Source organism: Lygodium microphyllum, chromosome 8 (assembly GCF_053477565.2).
Source record: "Lygodium microphyllum isolate KBCC chromosome 8, Lygodium_microphyllum_v1.1.10, whole genome shotgun sequence".
NCBI classification, from domain to species: Eukaryota; Viridiplantae; Streptophyta; class Polypodiopsida; order Schizaeales; family Lygodiaceae; genus Lygodium; species Lygodium microphyllum.
The window spans coordinates 92,016,757-92,036,218 of NC_141142.1; the positions used below are offsets into that span (position 1 = coordinate 92,016,757).

A 19,462-nucleotide genomic window follows, 5' to 3' on the forward strand; every position below is an offset into this window, starting at 1 on the left:
ATTCGAGAAAAAACTCCTTTATGAGAGCCTTCTTAAAGGCAATTTAATCAACATCTCTTCGATACAATTCACCCAATCATTCTTGCAATGCATGTACAAAAAGACCGAACTCTATGAATACTGAGGAGCCCCATGAAAAATCATTTTGTCTACATATACCCATAGATAGGCTAATACATTTTGCCCATGAAACTGCTTGATTTCATATCTTACATCCTATAAATCTCAAGAATACCACCACCTTCGACAACCAAGACACCTACCACCACTCTAACAACTTACCTTATAACCAGAAACTTCTATGCCATCAATAGTTTGAAAGACTCCTTAAAGGACAATACACAGTGGCCCCTAGCATGTACATCTTCGATGTACCCTGAAGCATGCCACCTCCTACAATGGAGATTACCATGGGACTTGCACTCTCTAGGAGGGGGATAATGGCAATGGCAAGAAGTACATGGTATGCAAGGTGGAAGGGAGCATGAGAAGGAGCCTAAGTTTTCAAAAATAGTATTTGGATTATTATCAACAATTTAATGTGCATGAAGCACATGCATATTTGAATTGCCAAATGATTGCAATAATAATATTGGTTTATTATCTAAATCCACAAGTCGAGCATGATCATGTGCCAATTGTAATGATAACATAGGCTCTGTGGAAAAACTAGAAAGGTTTTAGTTCATTCTCATCATAGAAAAAGCAAGCAATGAGAAATAACTAGTCTTAAGGCCCAAGAGTGGACTGGATATCCAAGAGGGATGAAGAGACCCTAACCCTAGAAATCATGTATAAGAAAGATGAGAATGAATAGAACAAGCTATCCATGTGTGTGCAAACTTTGTGCATTTTCCTTCCTACTTTCATTGTGAGAGAGTGGGTGAGGGTGAGAGTGAGAGACATGAATGATAGAGAGTGAGAGAATGAGGGTGAGGGACAAAGAGGTTATAGAGGGTTGCAGAGAATCAAAGGAGCACACTTGGACCGTGGAGTGTGCAAAGCACATTCTTCATGGATTTAAAGGTAGGCCATGTCACTCACTATAAATGAATGCTTGCATTTGAGTGCAAGAAATTGTGTGAGAGGTAGTTGCTTGATTCTCGTGTATCAAAGCTCCTGAAGGAATAAGAGTGTATCTAATGTCCCATTACATTGAGCTTGTATAGCACAACATCATATGAGAGCTAGATCATGCTTGCAAGCTATGCTTTTTCCAATGCCTATCCCATTGCCATTCTCACGTACCATTCCCATCCCTTTCCTACTTGTATTCCATCTTCACTCAAAACTCTTTTGTGACCAATGAGCCTATCTTATTGAGTAAATATTTGTCACTATTTTTAAACTGACCATTTGGTAATGCAAGCTAGGTTAACGGAGGACACACATTGGCTTTCAAATTGGCATTGATACATGTTGGAAAATATTTAAGGCTTGTGGTAGCACAACGAAGGGTATTATTTCTATTCCTAAGTAACGAAGGCCACGATGCAAAGCCCGATGAAAAGAAAAGACAATGCGCAAAGCTTATCAGTGGTTCCTTAGGTTATTGCCATGAGACTTTCCCTTCACAATTTTATGGTTCTTGTGGGAGTTTTGACATTTTGCATTGCTAGTTTGAGGGAAGAGAACAATACGCAATGACCAATGGCATTATCAATCGATTAGATAGCTGTAGTAATAACGGTTATTATCGGTTTGCCTTGCAAGGGCAGTGAGCTACAAGATGGCGGGGAAGATGACGCTCGAGCTAAGCAAGCGCAAGGGTTACAAGCTTGGATTGTGAGGGCTTAATCGGACGGGACAACCTTGCTTATGCCATTGTCCATGCTCTCAGAAACTGTATAACATCGCTATGCTAGTACTTAGGGGCCTCCTCCACTGTGAACGGGTTCATTAGAAGATTGGAAGGGCAGTACAGAAACGACCTGCATGTGATCCTCCCCAATCTTTGATCTCTCCTGTATGGTTCGAAAACATAGAAAAAAGGGATGGGCTTCCTTGAATGCCTATGCAAGGGCACCATACATACCGATCTTTTGCTTATTAATTGGTGGCCACGGATAACAGCTCACTACTGGCCGGCGGCGAACGCCGCGACGGGGAAGGTCTTGGTGATGCCAGTGAAGCTCTTGAAGTGGATCTTACCCGATGGCGGGTCATGATCGACGCTGATCTCCCCGACGGGAGGCCACAACATGAGCTCCTTGGCCTTCACCCCTTTCAGCTTCTTGATCTTGTGCTGCGAGATGAAGCCCGTGATCTCCGTGTCGTAGCTCACCAGCTTCCCCGCCAACTTGAATTCGTGCTCTACCTTCTTCCCCTGGCTCACCCACATGTACCCCGTCTTCGCCACGTGCCCCAGCTCCTTCACCTCCTCCAATGGCAGCAGCCCAGCTGGCAGCCCGTGCCCGGTCAGCAGCTCCATCGCCTTCCTCAGCGCCTCCGCGTGCCCCTTCCAGACTATCGCGCCCTGCCTCGGATCATCCGCCTTGGCCGGCGCCATTGCAGCACTTGATTGCTGTTGATTATATCTAACCTATCCACATGCGGTATTGTTTTATTCAGCATAGTTTGCCACATGAGTTGTTTATCCTTAAAATAAACCCGAATTAAACAATGTATACACATATCACAGGAGTCGTGTACTATATCGTACAGGGAAATTACCTCAAGACAGTATTCAGCTGTGGGGATAGCGCCGTTCCGAGTAAGATCGCTGTTAAGTTTTAACCCGGCACAACGCCTGGGGCTGGGCTTATTTTGAGCACCTAAAAGGCTCCATGCGTTCCGCCTGAAGGCTTCCTGATCACAAAAGGACAACCAACCCTTCTGAGCAATCGAGGCCTCAACCACGTTACATTTACCTTGAATATAACGAAGGTAAGGACGCTCTTGCCGTTCTCACACTCGCATTAGTTTACTCCGACGTCAGTTAACCCCTTTGTTCCTTTTTCCTTTCAAAAGCATAGCCCCTACAATCAAGGGTTCTTCTTACGCTGGTAACTTGTAAGATTTTCAACCTTGGGTAGAGAGAAAACACCTCTACTAAAGTAAAAATGAAGCTTATTACAACACGTGATAGATACTACTTCTCTTTTCCTCTTTCTCCTTTTGCCTTTGTCCCTTTCATCGAGTTTTCTAATTACCACTTTTCTCCACTTGGAGGCGGGAGTGCTAACATGGCATGCTTACATTTTACCCCTTGTGTAGTTAATCCAACACCGTCTCTCTCTCATGAGAATACACACAAAGGTGGCAAATGTTTACTTTCCTTAGTACAATGTTTATTTGCATAAGACGAGGATGTGTCCTTTGGGCTCTCAGTTGATGTTTTGCCAATCAATATGTCTATTTTGAATTTACAAAGTTATTTTTCAATTGCGTCAATTGCTTGTGTTAGATTCGTTTTGTCACGGCCCTTTAAAATGAGCACCATTGATGATTTGAATTAGACAAAGTTGTATACATCATTCTTCAAATTGTTTTTCATTCACGAATATCACCATGGTGTAGGCATGGACACCAATGTGAACCCAATGACTAGAATAATCACCCATGGTGCATGACAATGGAGATCATCCTACAAAAATAGAAACTCATCCATATTTTTGATGGAAGTACACCTTGTTGTGATTAGACAGATTCCACATTGGTTGATGAAGTCATGTTGTGGAATGAGCAGGACTTCACTATTGGCCTCAAACTTCTTTTTCACATGGATAATGCCTAAAAGCAATCTGTTCGCATGCAAACCACTTCACATTCCATTTGGAAGCAATTATGTGATACATATGAGCCAAAATCAATTGGCAAACTTGGCACTTAAAAATGAAGGATGTCCTACTCTCGGGGATGGATCTTCCCCCCCAGTGTCCAAGCAATACTTCTTCTTGCTGCCCTTCCACCATCTTGGCAATCCTTTACCTGAACCCAATCAAACCATGCAACCTTATTAGTACCCATTCTCATTCCATTAGCTTTATAAGAAAGTTATATGCAGCAAGCCAATCAATACTCACAACCTATGTCAAATACATTAGCCCTGTACGTGCATCCCAAAGTGATATCTAATAGAAATTATTGCCATGTTTCCTCACACCATCACGTAAGAACTTTAGGCCACGATCTTCAAAACCCAATTGTAGCATTACTATACCCTAGTGCTGCATTTGTAATAGGTCGAGTCATGCATCCAAAGATTGTTGGCATCATTCCAAGGATCGTCCAATTAGGCATAAGGCTCAAGCCCATTGTGCATATGCATCTAAATCATCTAATAATAAATCAAATCATCATTTTGCTCAGAACGCATCTCAATCTGTTTCCTTGAATGTGGATGATGCTCTACTCACTTTTGTTGCCTTAATTAATATACAAATCATCACCCCCACACATGTGGATTAGTAATACAAGGGCCACATGCTATCTTACCACAAATAAAAATTACTTAACTAACTACAAATAATTTAATACACTTATTGATGTAAGATTTGGAAATAATGGTGCACAAATCATATGCAGTATGCTCGCGTAGTGAGCATCGGAAGGTCCCCAAGAACAAAAGAACTCTACTTTTGCACCAAAAACAAGGAAGAAAACTTGCACGACATGAAGTAAGAGACTACTTGGGTACAATTTTCCCCCATGCCTTGTGTGAGCGCTCCACAAAGCATGTATTTTATATATTATTCATCTTCAAGCTCAAAAAATAGTCCAATTTACAATTAGCACGCTTTAGCTTTTGTGCCACTAGAGAATTAAAGCTATTGGGCGCCCAAGGAGTTAGGCAGTACCCAAATACAATGTCCAATACAAATATTTAAATCGTGCACCCATGCATATACAAAAGTAATAAATAAATATCAAGTGCTTTAATAAATAAGCGCGTCAAAATATTGGCCCATGCCTAATATGTGCGGCCATAAAAAATTGATAATAATTTGAATACAGGCTATCCTCCAATGCTTCCTAATGCCACCGCTGCTTACTCTACACATCAACTGAAGCATTCACAATTATTAGAAAAATAATACAATTAAACTGACAAAAGTGAATACCTAGTAGTCTTCAGCTCAAAATAAATAAATTGGTTAGAACTCAATCCTAACCTTAATTTATTATGAGTACGCACTCTAAACTCATAAACGTTTATTAATTTAAATATGTATTTTGCGGAATCACCCGCTATGGGATCACCCACTTATACATTAAAGTAACAAGACACCCGAAAAGGATAGGCGTCCCCATCGACTTTTCGCACAAAGAATCTGCCTCGTGTATGAGCCCCGGTAATAAAATTTTACGAAATCCACCGCAAAACCTCACGGAATCCACCATGGAATATGGCTCCTGGCATCATACCCTCGGGGTGGGATAGCAATTGTCCTCAATTGCTATTAGCTCAATGTGGAGCTAACAGTGTGGGAAAAGCACTTAGGTCTCTAGCGTGCATCCATTGGGCCTCTTCAACAATATGATTAACTTAACCAAATATCTAGAATATGTACGGCAAGTTCTAGTGGTCATAAAGTCAGTATCTATAATAGTTTCAGGCTCAAGAATTTCAGTTTCTTCATCTAACAAAGGAGGGTTTTCATAGATAGGGTGTACATGTAGTTGTCCTCTAAAAGGTCGTAATAAACTGATATGGAACATGTTGTGGATTTTCCAATGTTGTGGTAATTCTAGTTTAAATGCATTGTCATTGATTTTGTGTATGATCTTGAATGGTCCATAAAATCTAGGTATTAATTTTACAACGGGGTGTTTATCTACACTTTGTAATCTTTGCTTTTCAATTTGTAACCAAATATAATCATCAACTTTAAAACTCATAGCTTGTATTTTCTTGTTTGCTTGTTTTGTGTATGATTGCTGGGCTTTGGCAATCATATCTTTAACTTCATCAAAAATAGTAGCATGCATGTTAGCAATAGCATCAGCAGTTTGAATTTTGTTTGACAATGATGTAACAGGTGTAGGAAATCGATATCCATAAACAATTTCAAATGGTGCTTTCTTTGTAGCTGTATGTGATGTGTTATTATATGAAAACTGAAGTAAATGTTGATATGTATCCCATGTGTGCAGTTTTGAAATTGTGTAGGCACGCAAAAGATCTAAAATGGTACTGTAAGTAGCTTCTGTTTGACCATTTGTTTCAGGATGAAATGTAGATGAAAAATCAATCTTTGTTCCTAAGTTAGCAAACAAAGTAATCCAAAATTATTGCAGAATCTAGAATCATGATAAAAAATAATGACTTTTGGTAAACCATGGTTAGTGAAAACAGTTTTCAAGAACAATTGAGTAGCTTGAGATGTAGTTAAGGTTTTCTTGCATGAAATAAAATATGCTTGTTTACTAAACCTATCTACAATAGTCCAAATCATATCATGATTAGCTTTAGTATTAGGTAAACCAGTGATAAAATCCATTGAAATATGTTCCCATGGTCGTGATGGAATGGATAATGGCATTAGTAAACCATTATGTTTACCATGATGTCTTTTAACTCTATGACAAATTAGGCATTCAGATGCAAAATTAGATACATCAGTGTCCATGTGTGGCCAATAAAAATCTTCAATCAGTGTACGCAAAGTAGATATAATTCCTCTATGACCTTGGTATGGGGGACAATGAATTTCATGCAAGACAAATGATCAAAATGGAACAGTCACACATAATCTTTTTTCATAAAACATAAATCCATTAGTGTAAGACAATGAATCAATAGGAATCCAATTATTTGCAACTAGTTTATTCCAATCAGCTTGAAAAGTAGGATCTTGGTGATAAGTATCTTTCATTGGGATAAGGGAATCAAATGATATCACAAAAATATTGTGAATTGTCGGTCTTCTACTTAAAGCATCAGCAACAACATTCTCTTTTCCAGGTTGATATTGTATAAGGGGATGAAAACTTTGAATAAAAGCAGCCCATTTAATGTGTCGGTCAAATATTTGTGGTTGACTAAGGAGATGTCTAATGCTTTGTTGGTCAGTTTTGATCATGAATTCAGATCCCATTAAATAATGTTTCCATTGACGTAAGACTTGTACTACGGCTAGCAATTCCTTGTCATAGGTAAAATACTTAAGTTCAGTTGGTTTGAGTTTGCAGCTAGAGTAGGCTATGGGATGAGGATCTTGCATAAGGACTGCTCCTATTCCAGATCCACTAGCGTCAGTACCTACTAAGAAAAATGGTCTATTGAAATCAGGTAATTATAATACATGAGCATGAGTTAAAGCATGTTTCAGAAAATCAAAGGACTTTTGTTGATTGTCAGACCAATTATACACGATACCTTTCTCTAATAGTTTTGTCAAAGGTAATGCAAGTAATGAGAAATTCCTCACAAATTTTCTGTAAAAGCTAGCAAGACCTAGGAAAGAACGTAATTCATGCACATTTTTGGGTATTGGCCAATTTAAAATGGTCTATTTTTTTAGGGTCGACTTTAATACCTTCTTATGAAATAATATGTCCTAAATATTCAATTTCTGTTTGTAAAAATTCACTCTTTTCTAGATTAGCATATAATTGATTATCTTTTAATAATTTAAAAACTAAAGATAAATGTTCATAATGCTCATTCTCATTTTTACTGAAAACTAATATGTCATCAAAGAAAACAATGACACAATGCTGATGTTTCAAAAATATGCGATTCATCATACGACTGAATGTGGCTGGTGCATTAGTTAAACCGAAAGACATAACCAGGAATTCATAGTGTCCAAATTGTGTTCTAAATGTAGTTTTGAATATATCAGATTTGTCCAATCTTACTTGATGATATCCAGATTTAAGATCTATCTTGCTGAATATGGCAGATCCTTGTAGTTGTCCATAAGATCATCTATCCTAGGAATCAAGTATCTATTCTTAACAATAATTTTATTTAGGGCACGATAATCAATGCACATGCGGTAGGTATTTTTTTTCTTCTTCACTAATAAGGCAGGTGCACCAAATGAAGAACTACTAGGTCTAATTAATCTGCGAGTTAGCAATTCGTCTATTTGGTTTTGATTTTCTTTCTGTTCAATTTGGTTATGTCTATATGGTGCTTTACATGGTGGTTGTGATCCAGGAAGTAAATCTATCTTATGATCTTCAGGATGTACAGGTGGTAATCTAGGTGGCAAATCAGCAGACAGCAAAGAAATCTTGGAATTGAGAAAAAAATTGTGTATGCCTAGGATGCATCTACTTTTCTTTAGCTTTAATTTCATTCACCCATATTAAATAGGATTTGCTACTTTTACGTAATGCACGTTTAGCTTGAGCGTGAGTAAGCAATGGAAAATTATTGAAAGTGTACATACCATGCAATGTGATTTGTTTTCCTTGAAAATAGATCTTTATTGAATGCGTAGAATAATCTATATCAGGATTGTATTGATGTCGCCAAGGCATTCTTAAGATAATGTCACTAGAATGCAAAGGTACAACTAAGAAATTTCTTCGTTCAGTATAATCACCAATTTTAATTTCTAAATTATGCACCTCTTGTGTTCCATTATATCTCGTTCCTAGGAATGTAGTCTTGATGCGATAATGTGTAGAAACAATATGTAAATTCATGTCTTTGACCAATTTTGCAGAAATAAAGTCGTGTATGCTCCCATCATCATGTAAAATAGTCTTTTTTTAACCATGCACAAAACATTTCATTGTTAATAAGGAATGGGGAGTTGGCATACCTGGCAAAGTATCAGAAGTAGTACCAATGTCATCATCATCTTCCGTAAAATTCGACATCTCTTCACGTTCTTCATCTTCTATTGCTCCCAAATAATTGATATGAACATATGGCTTTTTGGATTGACAATTGACTACTAAATGTCCAGGTTGATGACATTTGTAACAAACTATGGGTTTTGCTTTGGATACATTATTGGTAATGGCAGGAAGTTTAGGAATGTTGGGATTTGACTGAAGAGATGGCTTAGGGTTTGGATTTGTATTTGATGGCAAGGCAAGTGATCGTGTCCAAGATTTACAGAATGAAGATGGAAGAAAACGACTTTGATTGAATCTTCAAAAATTTGAATTGAACTATTTAGAACCAATGTTACCATTAGTTGGAAATTGTTGTGGTCGCTTATCTCGTCTGTGAATTTTGTCTTCAATGTCATGGGCCAAGGAAATTGCATCTTCAAGGATTGTTAGCTTGAATATATTGACCTCTGCATAAAAATGTCCAAGTAAGCCAAACATAAACTTGTGTTTATGAGTTGCTTCAGGTACATCTTCGAGCATTCCTAGTTGCAATAAAGCATTCCAAAAACGCTCAGTATATTGTGAAATAGGTTTGCAATCCCTTTGTTGTAGAAGATCCCATTGTTTGATTACTTTTCCGCGGAATTGGGATGGAAAGAAATTCTGCAAAAATTTCTTTTGGAAAGTCTTCCAAGTAGTGGGACAATCAACGCTTTTGCGGACAACAGTCCACCATAAGGATGCTCGGTCAACTAGATGGTTAGTGACACATTTAATTTTATCTTTCTCAGCATATGATTCTTCATGGAAATAATCATCAAATTGACTGATAAAAGCAAGTACAGTCTTTCCATCGCATGATCCATTGAAAGTACAAAATTTGAAGTTTCTTTTACTCATCTTTGTTTCTTTCCGAATAGATTGGGCTTCAAGTGTTGCATCGATCGTACATCGTATAAGATATTCAAGTTGCGATGTATCTTGGTCGCCGGTAGATCGTTGTAGATTGGCCAATTGAGCTTGCAAAGTTTGTCGTGCTCTTTGTTCCTCTTAAAGTTGCATCATAATCAAATCCAATTTTTGCTCCATTGTTGGTTTGGGTAGATCACCTTCAGCCATAAAATCTTCCATGGTTTGATCAATCATCCTGCAAAATTCCAAAAGACATCACACACTCGAAACCTTGTTAGCGGGACGAGCGTAGCTCAAAGACAGGTTTACAAGGCTTATATATATATATATTGTTTGGCTTTTGTAGTATTTCTCCTTTACAATTGCGAAATTTGATATCATAGTCATCTTCCAAAAAAATAATTTTGTGTATAGACTGCATACTGCCAATTGTTTGTTGGAATCTGATTCTGTCAATTCACAGGTGTGAACAGGGGCTTCTAGAGAGTTCTAAGCAGGTTCATGTATTGTCGAATAGGAATTGCCTCTATGATAGTTGATTGAGTTTGAAGCATAGGAACTTTAGGACCTTTGGGGCTTATAGCTTTTAATTTTTTTTATTAATCGTGACTTTGAGGACAAGAGTATGTCGACGTCCGTTTCGGTGACGTGCACTACATACTGCCGCTACTGACGGATTAAAAACGAGATTTGAAGTTTTTTAAAAGCTTCTCTTTAAGCCTTCCAAGCTTAACTTTAAAGGTTTAATAGCTATGGTGGAAATCTACTTATCTGTTTTGAGAAGAAACCAACGACTTGATGTAGGATCTTTCCACATGGTCCTCCGCACTACAGAGGCCGGTCCCTCGCGATCTGAGTGTACAGCAAGGGGTTCTTGACTGCCAGGAATAAGCTGGTATCGACCGTTTGCCACGATACTGACTGTAGAGCTCGATCGTTCCAGAAGCTCCACCTTCATGCGAGATGGTAAGCGATTGGAAGCTCTCGATCTCAGCTTCGCTTTGATACCACTGGTGCACAGATCAAACATTGTATGCGCGCGTAGTCGGAAGGTCCCCAAGAACAAAAGAACTCTACTTTTGCACCAAAAACAAGGAAGAAAGCTTGCACGACATGAAGCAAGAGACTAATTGGGTACAATTTCCCCCCATGCCTTGTGTGAGCGCTCCACAAAGCATGTATTTTATATATTATTAATCTTCAAGCTCAAAAAATAGCCCAATTTACAATTAGCACGCTTTAGCTTTTGTGTTTGCTTTTGTGCCACTAGAGAATTAAAGCTATTTGGTGCCCTAGGAGTCAGACAGTACCCAAATACAATGTCCAATACAAATATTTAAATTGCGTGCCCATGCACATAAAAAAGTAATAAATAAATATCAAGCGCTCTAATAAATAAGTGCGTCAAAATATTGGCGCCATGCCTAAGATGCGCACCCATAAAAAATTGATAATAATTTGAATACACGCTATCCTCCAATGCTTCCCAATGCCACCGCTGCTTGCTCTACACATCAATTGAAGCATTCACAATTGTTAGAAAAAATAATACAATTAAACCGACAAAAGTAAATACCTAGCAGTCTTCAGCTACAAAATAAATAAATTGGTTAGAACTCAATCCTAACCTTAATTTATTATGAGTGCACACTCTAAAATCATAAACGTTTATTAATTTAAATATGTATTTTGCAGAATCATCCACTTACACATTAGATTAACAAGACGCCCGAAAAGGATAGGCGTCCCCATCGGCTTTTCGCACAAAGAATCCACCTTGTGTATGAGCCTCGGTAATAAAATTTTACGGAATCCACCGCAAAACCTCACGGAATCCACCGTGGAATATGCCTCATGGCATCAAATAATGATACCCTTAAAGCTCTTGGCATTAATAATGTCAACATAAAATTAACTATTGATGTAAGATTTGGAAATAATGATTCCCTTAAAGCTCTTGGCATTAATAATGTCAACATAAAATTAACTAATGGCAAAGTTGTCTTTATTCAGGAGATATGTGATGTGCCTAACCTTGCAAAGTAGTAAAATTACTAGCAAAGATACATACCTACTTGGAATTCAATCATATACGCTGTGTGATTAATCATATTCTTCCTATTGGTCATCTTTATTATATTCCTTGTCCTAAATTTGGTAGTTTGTATCTCTTAAGTAGAAGACAACCTTCACATGAATCTTAGTGTTAGACATGTTAATCACACACATTAGTCAACTCTTTTCTAGCACTACCATCATGGCCATTTGAATCTTGCCACCATGAAACCTATCCAAAACCATAGGTCAACTTAGAGCTATACACTACCTTCTTGTAATTGCCATCTTATATTGTGTGAAGGTTGTCTTTTAGTAAGATGACCAACAAAAATTCCTCTCTCCCATGACCATACTACAAATCCTTTATAGGTTGTTCATTTTGATTTATGTGGCCCTACGCCCATTTTCTATTTTACTGATAATTGATATTTTTAAGACTTCATAGATGATTGCACTCGATGTACCATTGTTACTCCAATATATTTAAGAGTTTTTGTAAGGAGAATGGTATGCAACTTCTTACAATCCCTGAGAATCCCTAACTAAAAGGGATAGTTGAGTGTAAAAATCGAATGCTTATGAATGTAGCACAAAGCATGCTTAAAGTTGGGAGACTACCTCCATCCTTTTAAGAAGAGGCAGTAATGACAGCATGCTCCACTTAAAAGTGTGTCTATACATATAGTGTTAAATCTATACCATATACCACATGGTTTAATAAGTCACCCAACTGTGCTTCATTAAACATTTTTGGGTTGCTAGTGTATGCTTTTGTCCTTGATACATAGCAAAACAAACTTCAAGATCATGCTACATGAACATGCTTTGTTGACTATGGAGAAGCATTTGGTATTAAAGGATATAGATTATATGATGAAAGTAAGCATAGATTCCTTTATGCATGCACACTTGTCTTTGATGAGGAATCCCTCTTTAGCCACTCTGCAAACACACAGAAACCACAATTAAATCCTTTTTAAAGTAAGTTATTATTCAAAGACTTAAACGAGGACCACACTAGGTCATCTTCTGAATCCCCACCTTATCATTCCATGTCCCACATTGGGATTATGTGGCCAATTGTCCTACTTAATACCATTAGACCTACCTCTATTCCATGGGGGATTTCTACTTTGGCAATGATCGATTTCAACTTGCATTAAAGAGCTAAGATATCACTACTATGAAAATACAACTAGACTAGGTACACATGTGTACCCTTCTAGAGGGGGCGACTAACTCAATTATTCACATGATTAATGTGATGCATAAGTTCTTGAGAGACTATATCCAATAACTCACGATACCATCTCTTGATGATGTCCCTATTTAGGGTTTTCAAGTGCAGGAAAAGAATGAGGAGTTGCATGACAAGGGTTACAAGATGTTTGTAGCTGACCACATAATTGATTGTCAGAAGATTTTGACTTGTTTACAGGAAGTGCATCGCACTCTATTAGGCTCAAAATTTGTCTTTGGTGTTGAGGAGGTGCTAATTGTAGAGCATATGTATGGCTCCTATGGTCAAAAGCCTTCACAAATTAAGATTGATGAGATTAGCAAGATGTAGGAGGTTTCCCCAATATATGCAAACTCAAAAGGTTTTTGGGTGTATGTGTCTTCTATTTGATATGGATCCTTCATTTCATGCATAGCCTTTAAAATTTATTAAGAAAGTAGCAAAAGTTTCAATGGGTAAGGCAACATAAATAGGCTATTCAAAAGCTAAAAAAGTTACTCAATTTTGCACCAACCTTAAAGAAGGTGGATTAGTTGAATAAAAGGCCTATCATTCTCACTATCATTGATATAAGCCCTATTAGTATTTACGATGGGGAGTGGGAGAGGATGATGCTGAAAGGAATATATATACTATTAGATTTGGAGCAAAGGTGCTAAAGAAGAGGCAACATATATATTCACAAGTAAAGAGGAAGCTCTCCAAAGTGGTTACAACTCTTAAATGTGAATTAGAGTATTTTATGGATGCTCATGTAGTGGTGGAGACATACTGTCTACCATTATTGGGCATGATAACCAATTGTGCTACTCTCAAAATTGCCATATTGCATTGGATAGCTTATAAAGAGTCATTAAACCCTAATTTACAACATATCGCATGAAGAAAAATACCTAGTGGCTAATATGTTATCAGGAGCATGCTATCAAGATGAAAATGGCATGATGGATGAGAATGAAGAGAAGTTTCTTACTAAAAATGATAAAATTATAGCAATAGATACTTGAACAGCTATTGTATATGTAGATATAGATGAATGTTCTCATAAATGTTGGAACATCAATAAATTTAGCAATTACACTATCTAGGAATGTTTCCATTGCAAGTAATTTGGTAGCAAAGGAGTTTTCAACCATTGGAAAAGTAGGTATAGTAAAAAGAAAACATCATAGGTGTTATGCTTTAGATATGGATGTATTTTCGGAAGAGGAATATGAAGGGGAATAGATGAGAATACACCAATATCTCAACACTCTTTCTAAGAGGGAAGAATGGTCAAGAGAGGAGTTCAAGAGGATTAAGATTATGGCCTATGGTTTCTTCTTGAAGGATGGATATTTATGGAATCATGCTAAGAAGAAGAGGTGAGATCCACTACCATTTCTTGGAGAGCAAGCCACATAGGTATAGGTTATGTTGGAGTTCAATGAAAACCTTCAAATTGGTCATAGAGGTATGTGGGGTGGGGATCCTTTAAGAAAATTAAAGAAAGATATTGGTGGTAGGAGATATATGCAGACATTGCTCAGTTTGTGGAATCTTGTGCTACCTATAAGATGTATTCATTAGTGAGGCATGAGGATGGATTGTAGTCAGCTTTTCTATTATCTTTTCATTTTGAATGGTAGTAGATTTAATGACTATGCCTGCAAGCTTATGGCAGATGTGGTACCTTGTGCTTACCTGTGAAGACTTCATGAATCAAGTAGAAGGGAAAGAACTTACAACAAAGACTACTCAAGTTGTCACTAAATTGATTGCTTATTATGCATTCTCTATTTAGTAAATTTATATTAGTAAACTGATGACTCACTTTTCTTTAAGTGTTGATGATGATCTAGCATGGCCATGAGACCATTTAGAGACCAATAGCCTTGCCAGCAAAGGCTTTTCCAAACTCATCTACAATAGGCTCCGCACTTACATTCCTTATCATGAATTTGTTGACTCGTTGTATATCCTATATAAACCACAATGCCCCATTCTTCTTTAGGACTCTAAACTATTGATTAGAGTATGGAGCTAAAGATGGCTCCAACATCTTCATCCTAATTTTCTCATTTAAGAGCTCCATTAGTTTATGCAAGTATGCATGAGGCAGAAAAATTGATTCAGGATTTTATAGAATATGTAGCATTGTAAAAATCACGATTGGAGCCACGACAATCAGTTCTACGTATATACTTACCTAACACATTTATGTTGTACATTTAAAATCATTCTCCTTAATTAGTCATTTTAATCATTATATCTGCTCATGTAACTTAAATCACAACACACAAACAATGAAAAAAATCCTCTGAAATACAACTTCTTTATTTATTGTGGAATCTTATACAAATGTTTACCTTCTACCCATATGGAATAATGACTCAAATGCCTTCATTTTACCAAGATTTTCACCCCTAACTAGTACTAGGGCCTTTACAAAGTCCATCTTGAGTCACATATGGCATTAGGAAAAAAATGAACTCACAAATGGGCCCTTAAAAATAATATAGTTTAAGATGTGGGCCTTTTGGATTGTCCAATAGGAAGGCTAGATGTTGACATCCATGGAGGGTGAATCTTCTCTCTCCAAATCTATGGTTTTCTATTAAAAAAATGGGTAGTGGGGGATTAAAAAAAGGGAGAATGAATAGTACACAAAATTTGAGTTTCTCTCACCTCATATTTTTTCCATTTTTTGGAGAATTTTCAATTTTTGTTTTTTCCCTCTCACGAAATCAGTTTGACCCAAAAGTTGAGCAACATAACACTTTCCCTCTCTTCTCTATACTCATGAATTTTCGTCTCCATTGAAGCTCCCTGTTGAGAGTAATTAGGGTTTTGAGCGTTCTTATTACCTTTGCACTTTCTTCTCCACGCAGCTCCAGATTTTGGGCAAAACACAGGTGCCCATCTCTCTTTGCATTTTCTCTTGTTTGCTATTTTTTCAATAGGGTTTGATGTCATTTCTTACTGTTGTTGTGTAACGTGTCCACTAGAATCATCCAGGACACGTCTTAGCAGTCCATCAGAAAGGATGTCTAGAAAGCTCCACCCGGCATTCCCATGGAATGTTACGGGATTTGCGATCTAGGTCTTCCCGCGTCTGCCACGTAATGGAAGTATCCTGGCCGTTCCCACTTAGGATCGACCTGAATCAAGGTTATCCTGATTGGTCATTATCTATAGCAACTAGCGTTGGACCCAAGCGTACTACTTTACGCAAAAACGCCAGATCCGAAGCGAATTTATGCTGCACTTGGTTCAAGGAGAATGGGAAACGAGGGGGATGCAAAGCTCAACCTTTCTGCCATTAGGCATAGTCCCATTCCGTTCCCCTAAAACAGCGTAAATCGGGTAAGACGTAACTCTAGGTCATCGTTCTCGTTATTCTTTTTGATGATGATGATCATTCCGTTGTTCTTCGAGATTTTTGAGAAAAGTTCCCGGCTAACCGGGACCACCCAACCGTAGGACGGACCTATGGCCTATCCTCCGCACTTTCCTCGGTTTGTTTTAGTTATGTAATTATCTAACACATTAATTTTGACAATCAGCTTCTTTAATTAATCCGTTAAGTACTGGTTCCTTCACGTAATCTTATCACATGACATAGAAAAACAATATCAAACAAATTCTTTATTATCATTTCATCATTTTATCTTTGAAATACAAGGAGTTCCGCCCGTAGGCTTGTCCATAATCCGCCCGAAGGCTATCCAGTAATCCACAGTGATCACTATTCCAAGCTTCTACCCGTAGACTAGTATGCGGGCCTCGAGATCCAATCCCGAGTCACGTTAGCCTCTTGTGCAGGACCCGGAAGGCGAGGGATTTACGGCCAGAGCCCCCCTGGCACCCAAGCGTCCTCTTGCTCCAAGTAGTGCTCAATGGAAAGACCTCTCGCGGTGGGTTCGGTCCACGTTCCCGGCGCGGTCAACAACCCCCTTGGTTAGTGTCAGGCAGGCAGTCGGGGGTAACTGAAGCTGCCTCTCCCTTCAGGCCTTCAACCTGAAGCTTTAGATATATTTTCATCCTTTAGTTCCTTGAGCGAACAATGCAAACAGTGCTTTCTAAACGGTTACAAGCACAATCAATTCCAGTGGTCGTTTATTTTTGGCCAACTGCTAAGGAGTGAATCCTTCTCTCCGAATGCATCCAGCACTCGAACCGGGATCAATTGTGACTTGGCAAGATCCCCAAGGGTTTGTTTGTTAACCCTTATATCCTTGGGCTAGGGCCATACCTTATTAACCCAACCTAACCAATACCTTAAGTTCTATTAGCAGTAAATATGTTATTCCAATTTACTGATTGGTCTTTTGCTTCCAAGCAAATATCTAATCCCCATTTCTTGGTCACTTTACCCACGAAAGGTACTCTATCATGATGATTATTCATCCTCTTGCAAGATAAACTTGCGTAAGGATTTGCTAATCTCATTCCGAGGAATTTGGCCATTCCTTTGTGATCAAATCACAAGATCATGCGACTCTGCAACTTGTTGCACGAGTGTCGCATCAAAAACCATGGGACTATTTTACCCATCGAATGGCATCTTCTAATCACGAAATCGTGATTAGATAGGAAACAGGGTTAGGGTGTCTTCATGACAATCTGTTCTTGATTGCACTAGGCCAACATTATCGGTCCTAGGGTTCCAAATTCAAATCGAGTTTTAACATTAAGTCGGTCGATCCCTAGGGTAGAGATCCTAGATCGTTATTTGCATGAGTGTCCAATTGACCCAAACATTCTATGAATGTGGGTAGGACCTTTGGGTTTGAGGGTTTCGAGTTGGCAACAAGTGCAAAACTAGGCCAAATCCTTAACGTGCTAAACCCTAGTTAGCACTTGGGGTATTTATCGTATCCACTAAACCATGCCTATACGAATACCTTGCGGGTTAGGTGATTTAGATAATTCGATCTTCTTGTCTTGCGACGAGGACGAGCCTTTCCTAAAGATGATAAACTTGATCTAAAGGAGAAGAATAGTTGCAGAATGTAACAATACACGTAAACATGTGATTCATTGCTTCTACATACCACTAGATTCACAATAACCCTATCCTTTCTTGTTAAAATCAAAACGCATGATAATTTGGAGAGTAACTTACATAAGGCCTATTAGGTTTTTCATGCCTACAACCCTTTGTTTAAGCTTGAGAATTTCATGCTTTGACAAGCCAAGCAATATTTTCCAAATGCAACTTGATGAAATGAAATTTACGAATATGAACAAGCAACCTTCTCATAACTACAACGTAGTTAATGAAGTTCATGCAAAACTAAATCTTGTGTTAACTCATTCCATTTTACAAGCACATGCCACATGCAAGTCCATGGAATCATTTTCGTGCCCTGCTATTTCTTTTCGAACAACATCCTATGGGTGTTAATGACTTTTCCTCATGAATCATTACAAGGAAGATATTACCTAAAATGCAACATTTACTTTGGAAATGCACCAAAAATAGCAACATGCAGCTAATCTCCTAAGACGGACAACTCCGCAAATGCAAATGTTTTAATTTCATGACATGCACCAACCTTGTCTAACGTTTAAGAGATAATTTATCAAATGTTCTTTTATCGCTGCCACATGCATTAACGAAGCGTAAAATGCATTCTAGTGTGCCTAAAACATTTCTTTATGTGAGAATAAACTTGAAAAAAAACCTGGACTTGTGGGTTCGGGGAGATGTCCACGTGTAAGCTCGGGGATGAACCTCCCACAAGTGCACCTTGCGCCTTCTTGGGAGCCATCGTTGATGACTTGAACTTTGCGGATTACCCTCGCTTCCACGCGTTCTCGGAATAGCCTCAAGAATTTCCTTCTCCCTCGTACGCAGGAGATTCCTTCACCGAATTTTGGATCTTTAAAAAGCCGAGGGCTTGTGGACTTTGGGCTTATGGGGAGGCTTGTGGAAAATGAGCTTTTACAAGAAGGCTTGTAGGATTTGGGCTTTTACGAATAGGCTTATGGGAAGGAGCTTTATGAGCTTGGTTTTAAACCCGAGGAGGATGCGTAGGAACAAGGCCCAAAGCCTTATCCTTTGGAAGCTTCTTAGAGAAGCTTCTAAGAAGCTTCTGATTGCCGAGGACTGCATGGAAGGCCCCAATGATTGGGAAGAGTTAAAAAGGATTGATGATAGCGTGGCAGGGGAAAATGACGGCAGCGTGGCTGCATCGACAGCTGGCGGTGAACTTGGCGCTCCTCCATGACAGGCGGTGGGGACCCTCCACGACAGCACAACGGCAGCTATTCCTTGCACGGCCCTCTCAGGCTTCTCTTCCTTCACGCAACCTTTCCCCCCCTTCAATCCTACCAGCACGGCGGCCTCCCTTTTTCTCTCTAATCCTCCTCTCCCTTTGATCCCACCAGCACGGCGGCAGCCTTCCCTCTTTGAACGACGGCGTAGCAACTTTTCAACTATCCCCTCCTCCTTCCTCACGATCTGTGGCGACTGCAGCGTTACCCTCTCTCTCCGCAATGTGTAGCGTGATCCCCTCCTCTATC

The 19,462-nt window shown here is 38.7% G+C and overlaps 1 protein-coding gene across 1 annotated transcript; it reads right to left on the reverse strand.

Annotated features, from left to right (window-relative positions):
• Window positions 1–1,680: 1,680 nt before the first annotated feature.
• Window positions 1,681–2,847, reverse strand: LOC148032595 (uncharacterized). Its single transcript, XM_087684132.1, has 2 exons — window positions 2,674–2,847; window positions 1,681–2,542 (listed from the first exon to the last, which is right to left on the reverse strand). Exon 2 carries the CDS (start codon window positions 2,507–2,509, stop codon window positions 2,078–2,080), a length of 432 nt encoding a protein of 143 aa, XP_087540258.1. The 5' UTR covers window positions 2,510–2,542; window positions 2,674–2,847; the 3' UTR covers window positions 1,681–2,077.
• Window positions 2,848–19,462: the final 16,615 nt, after the last annotated feature.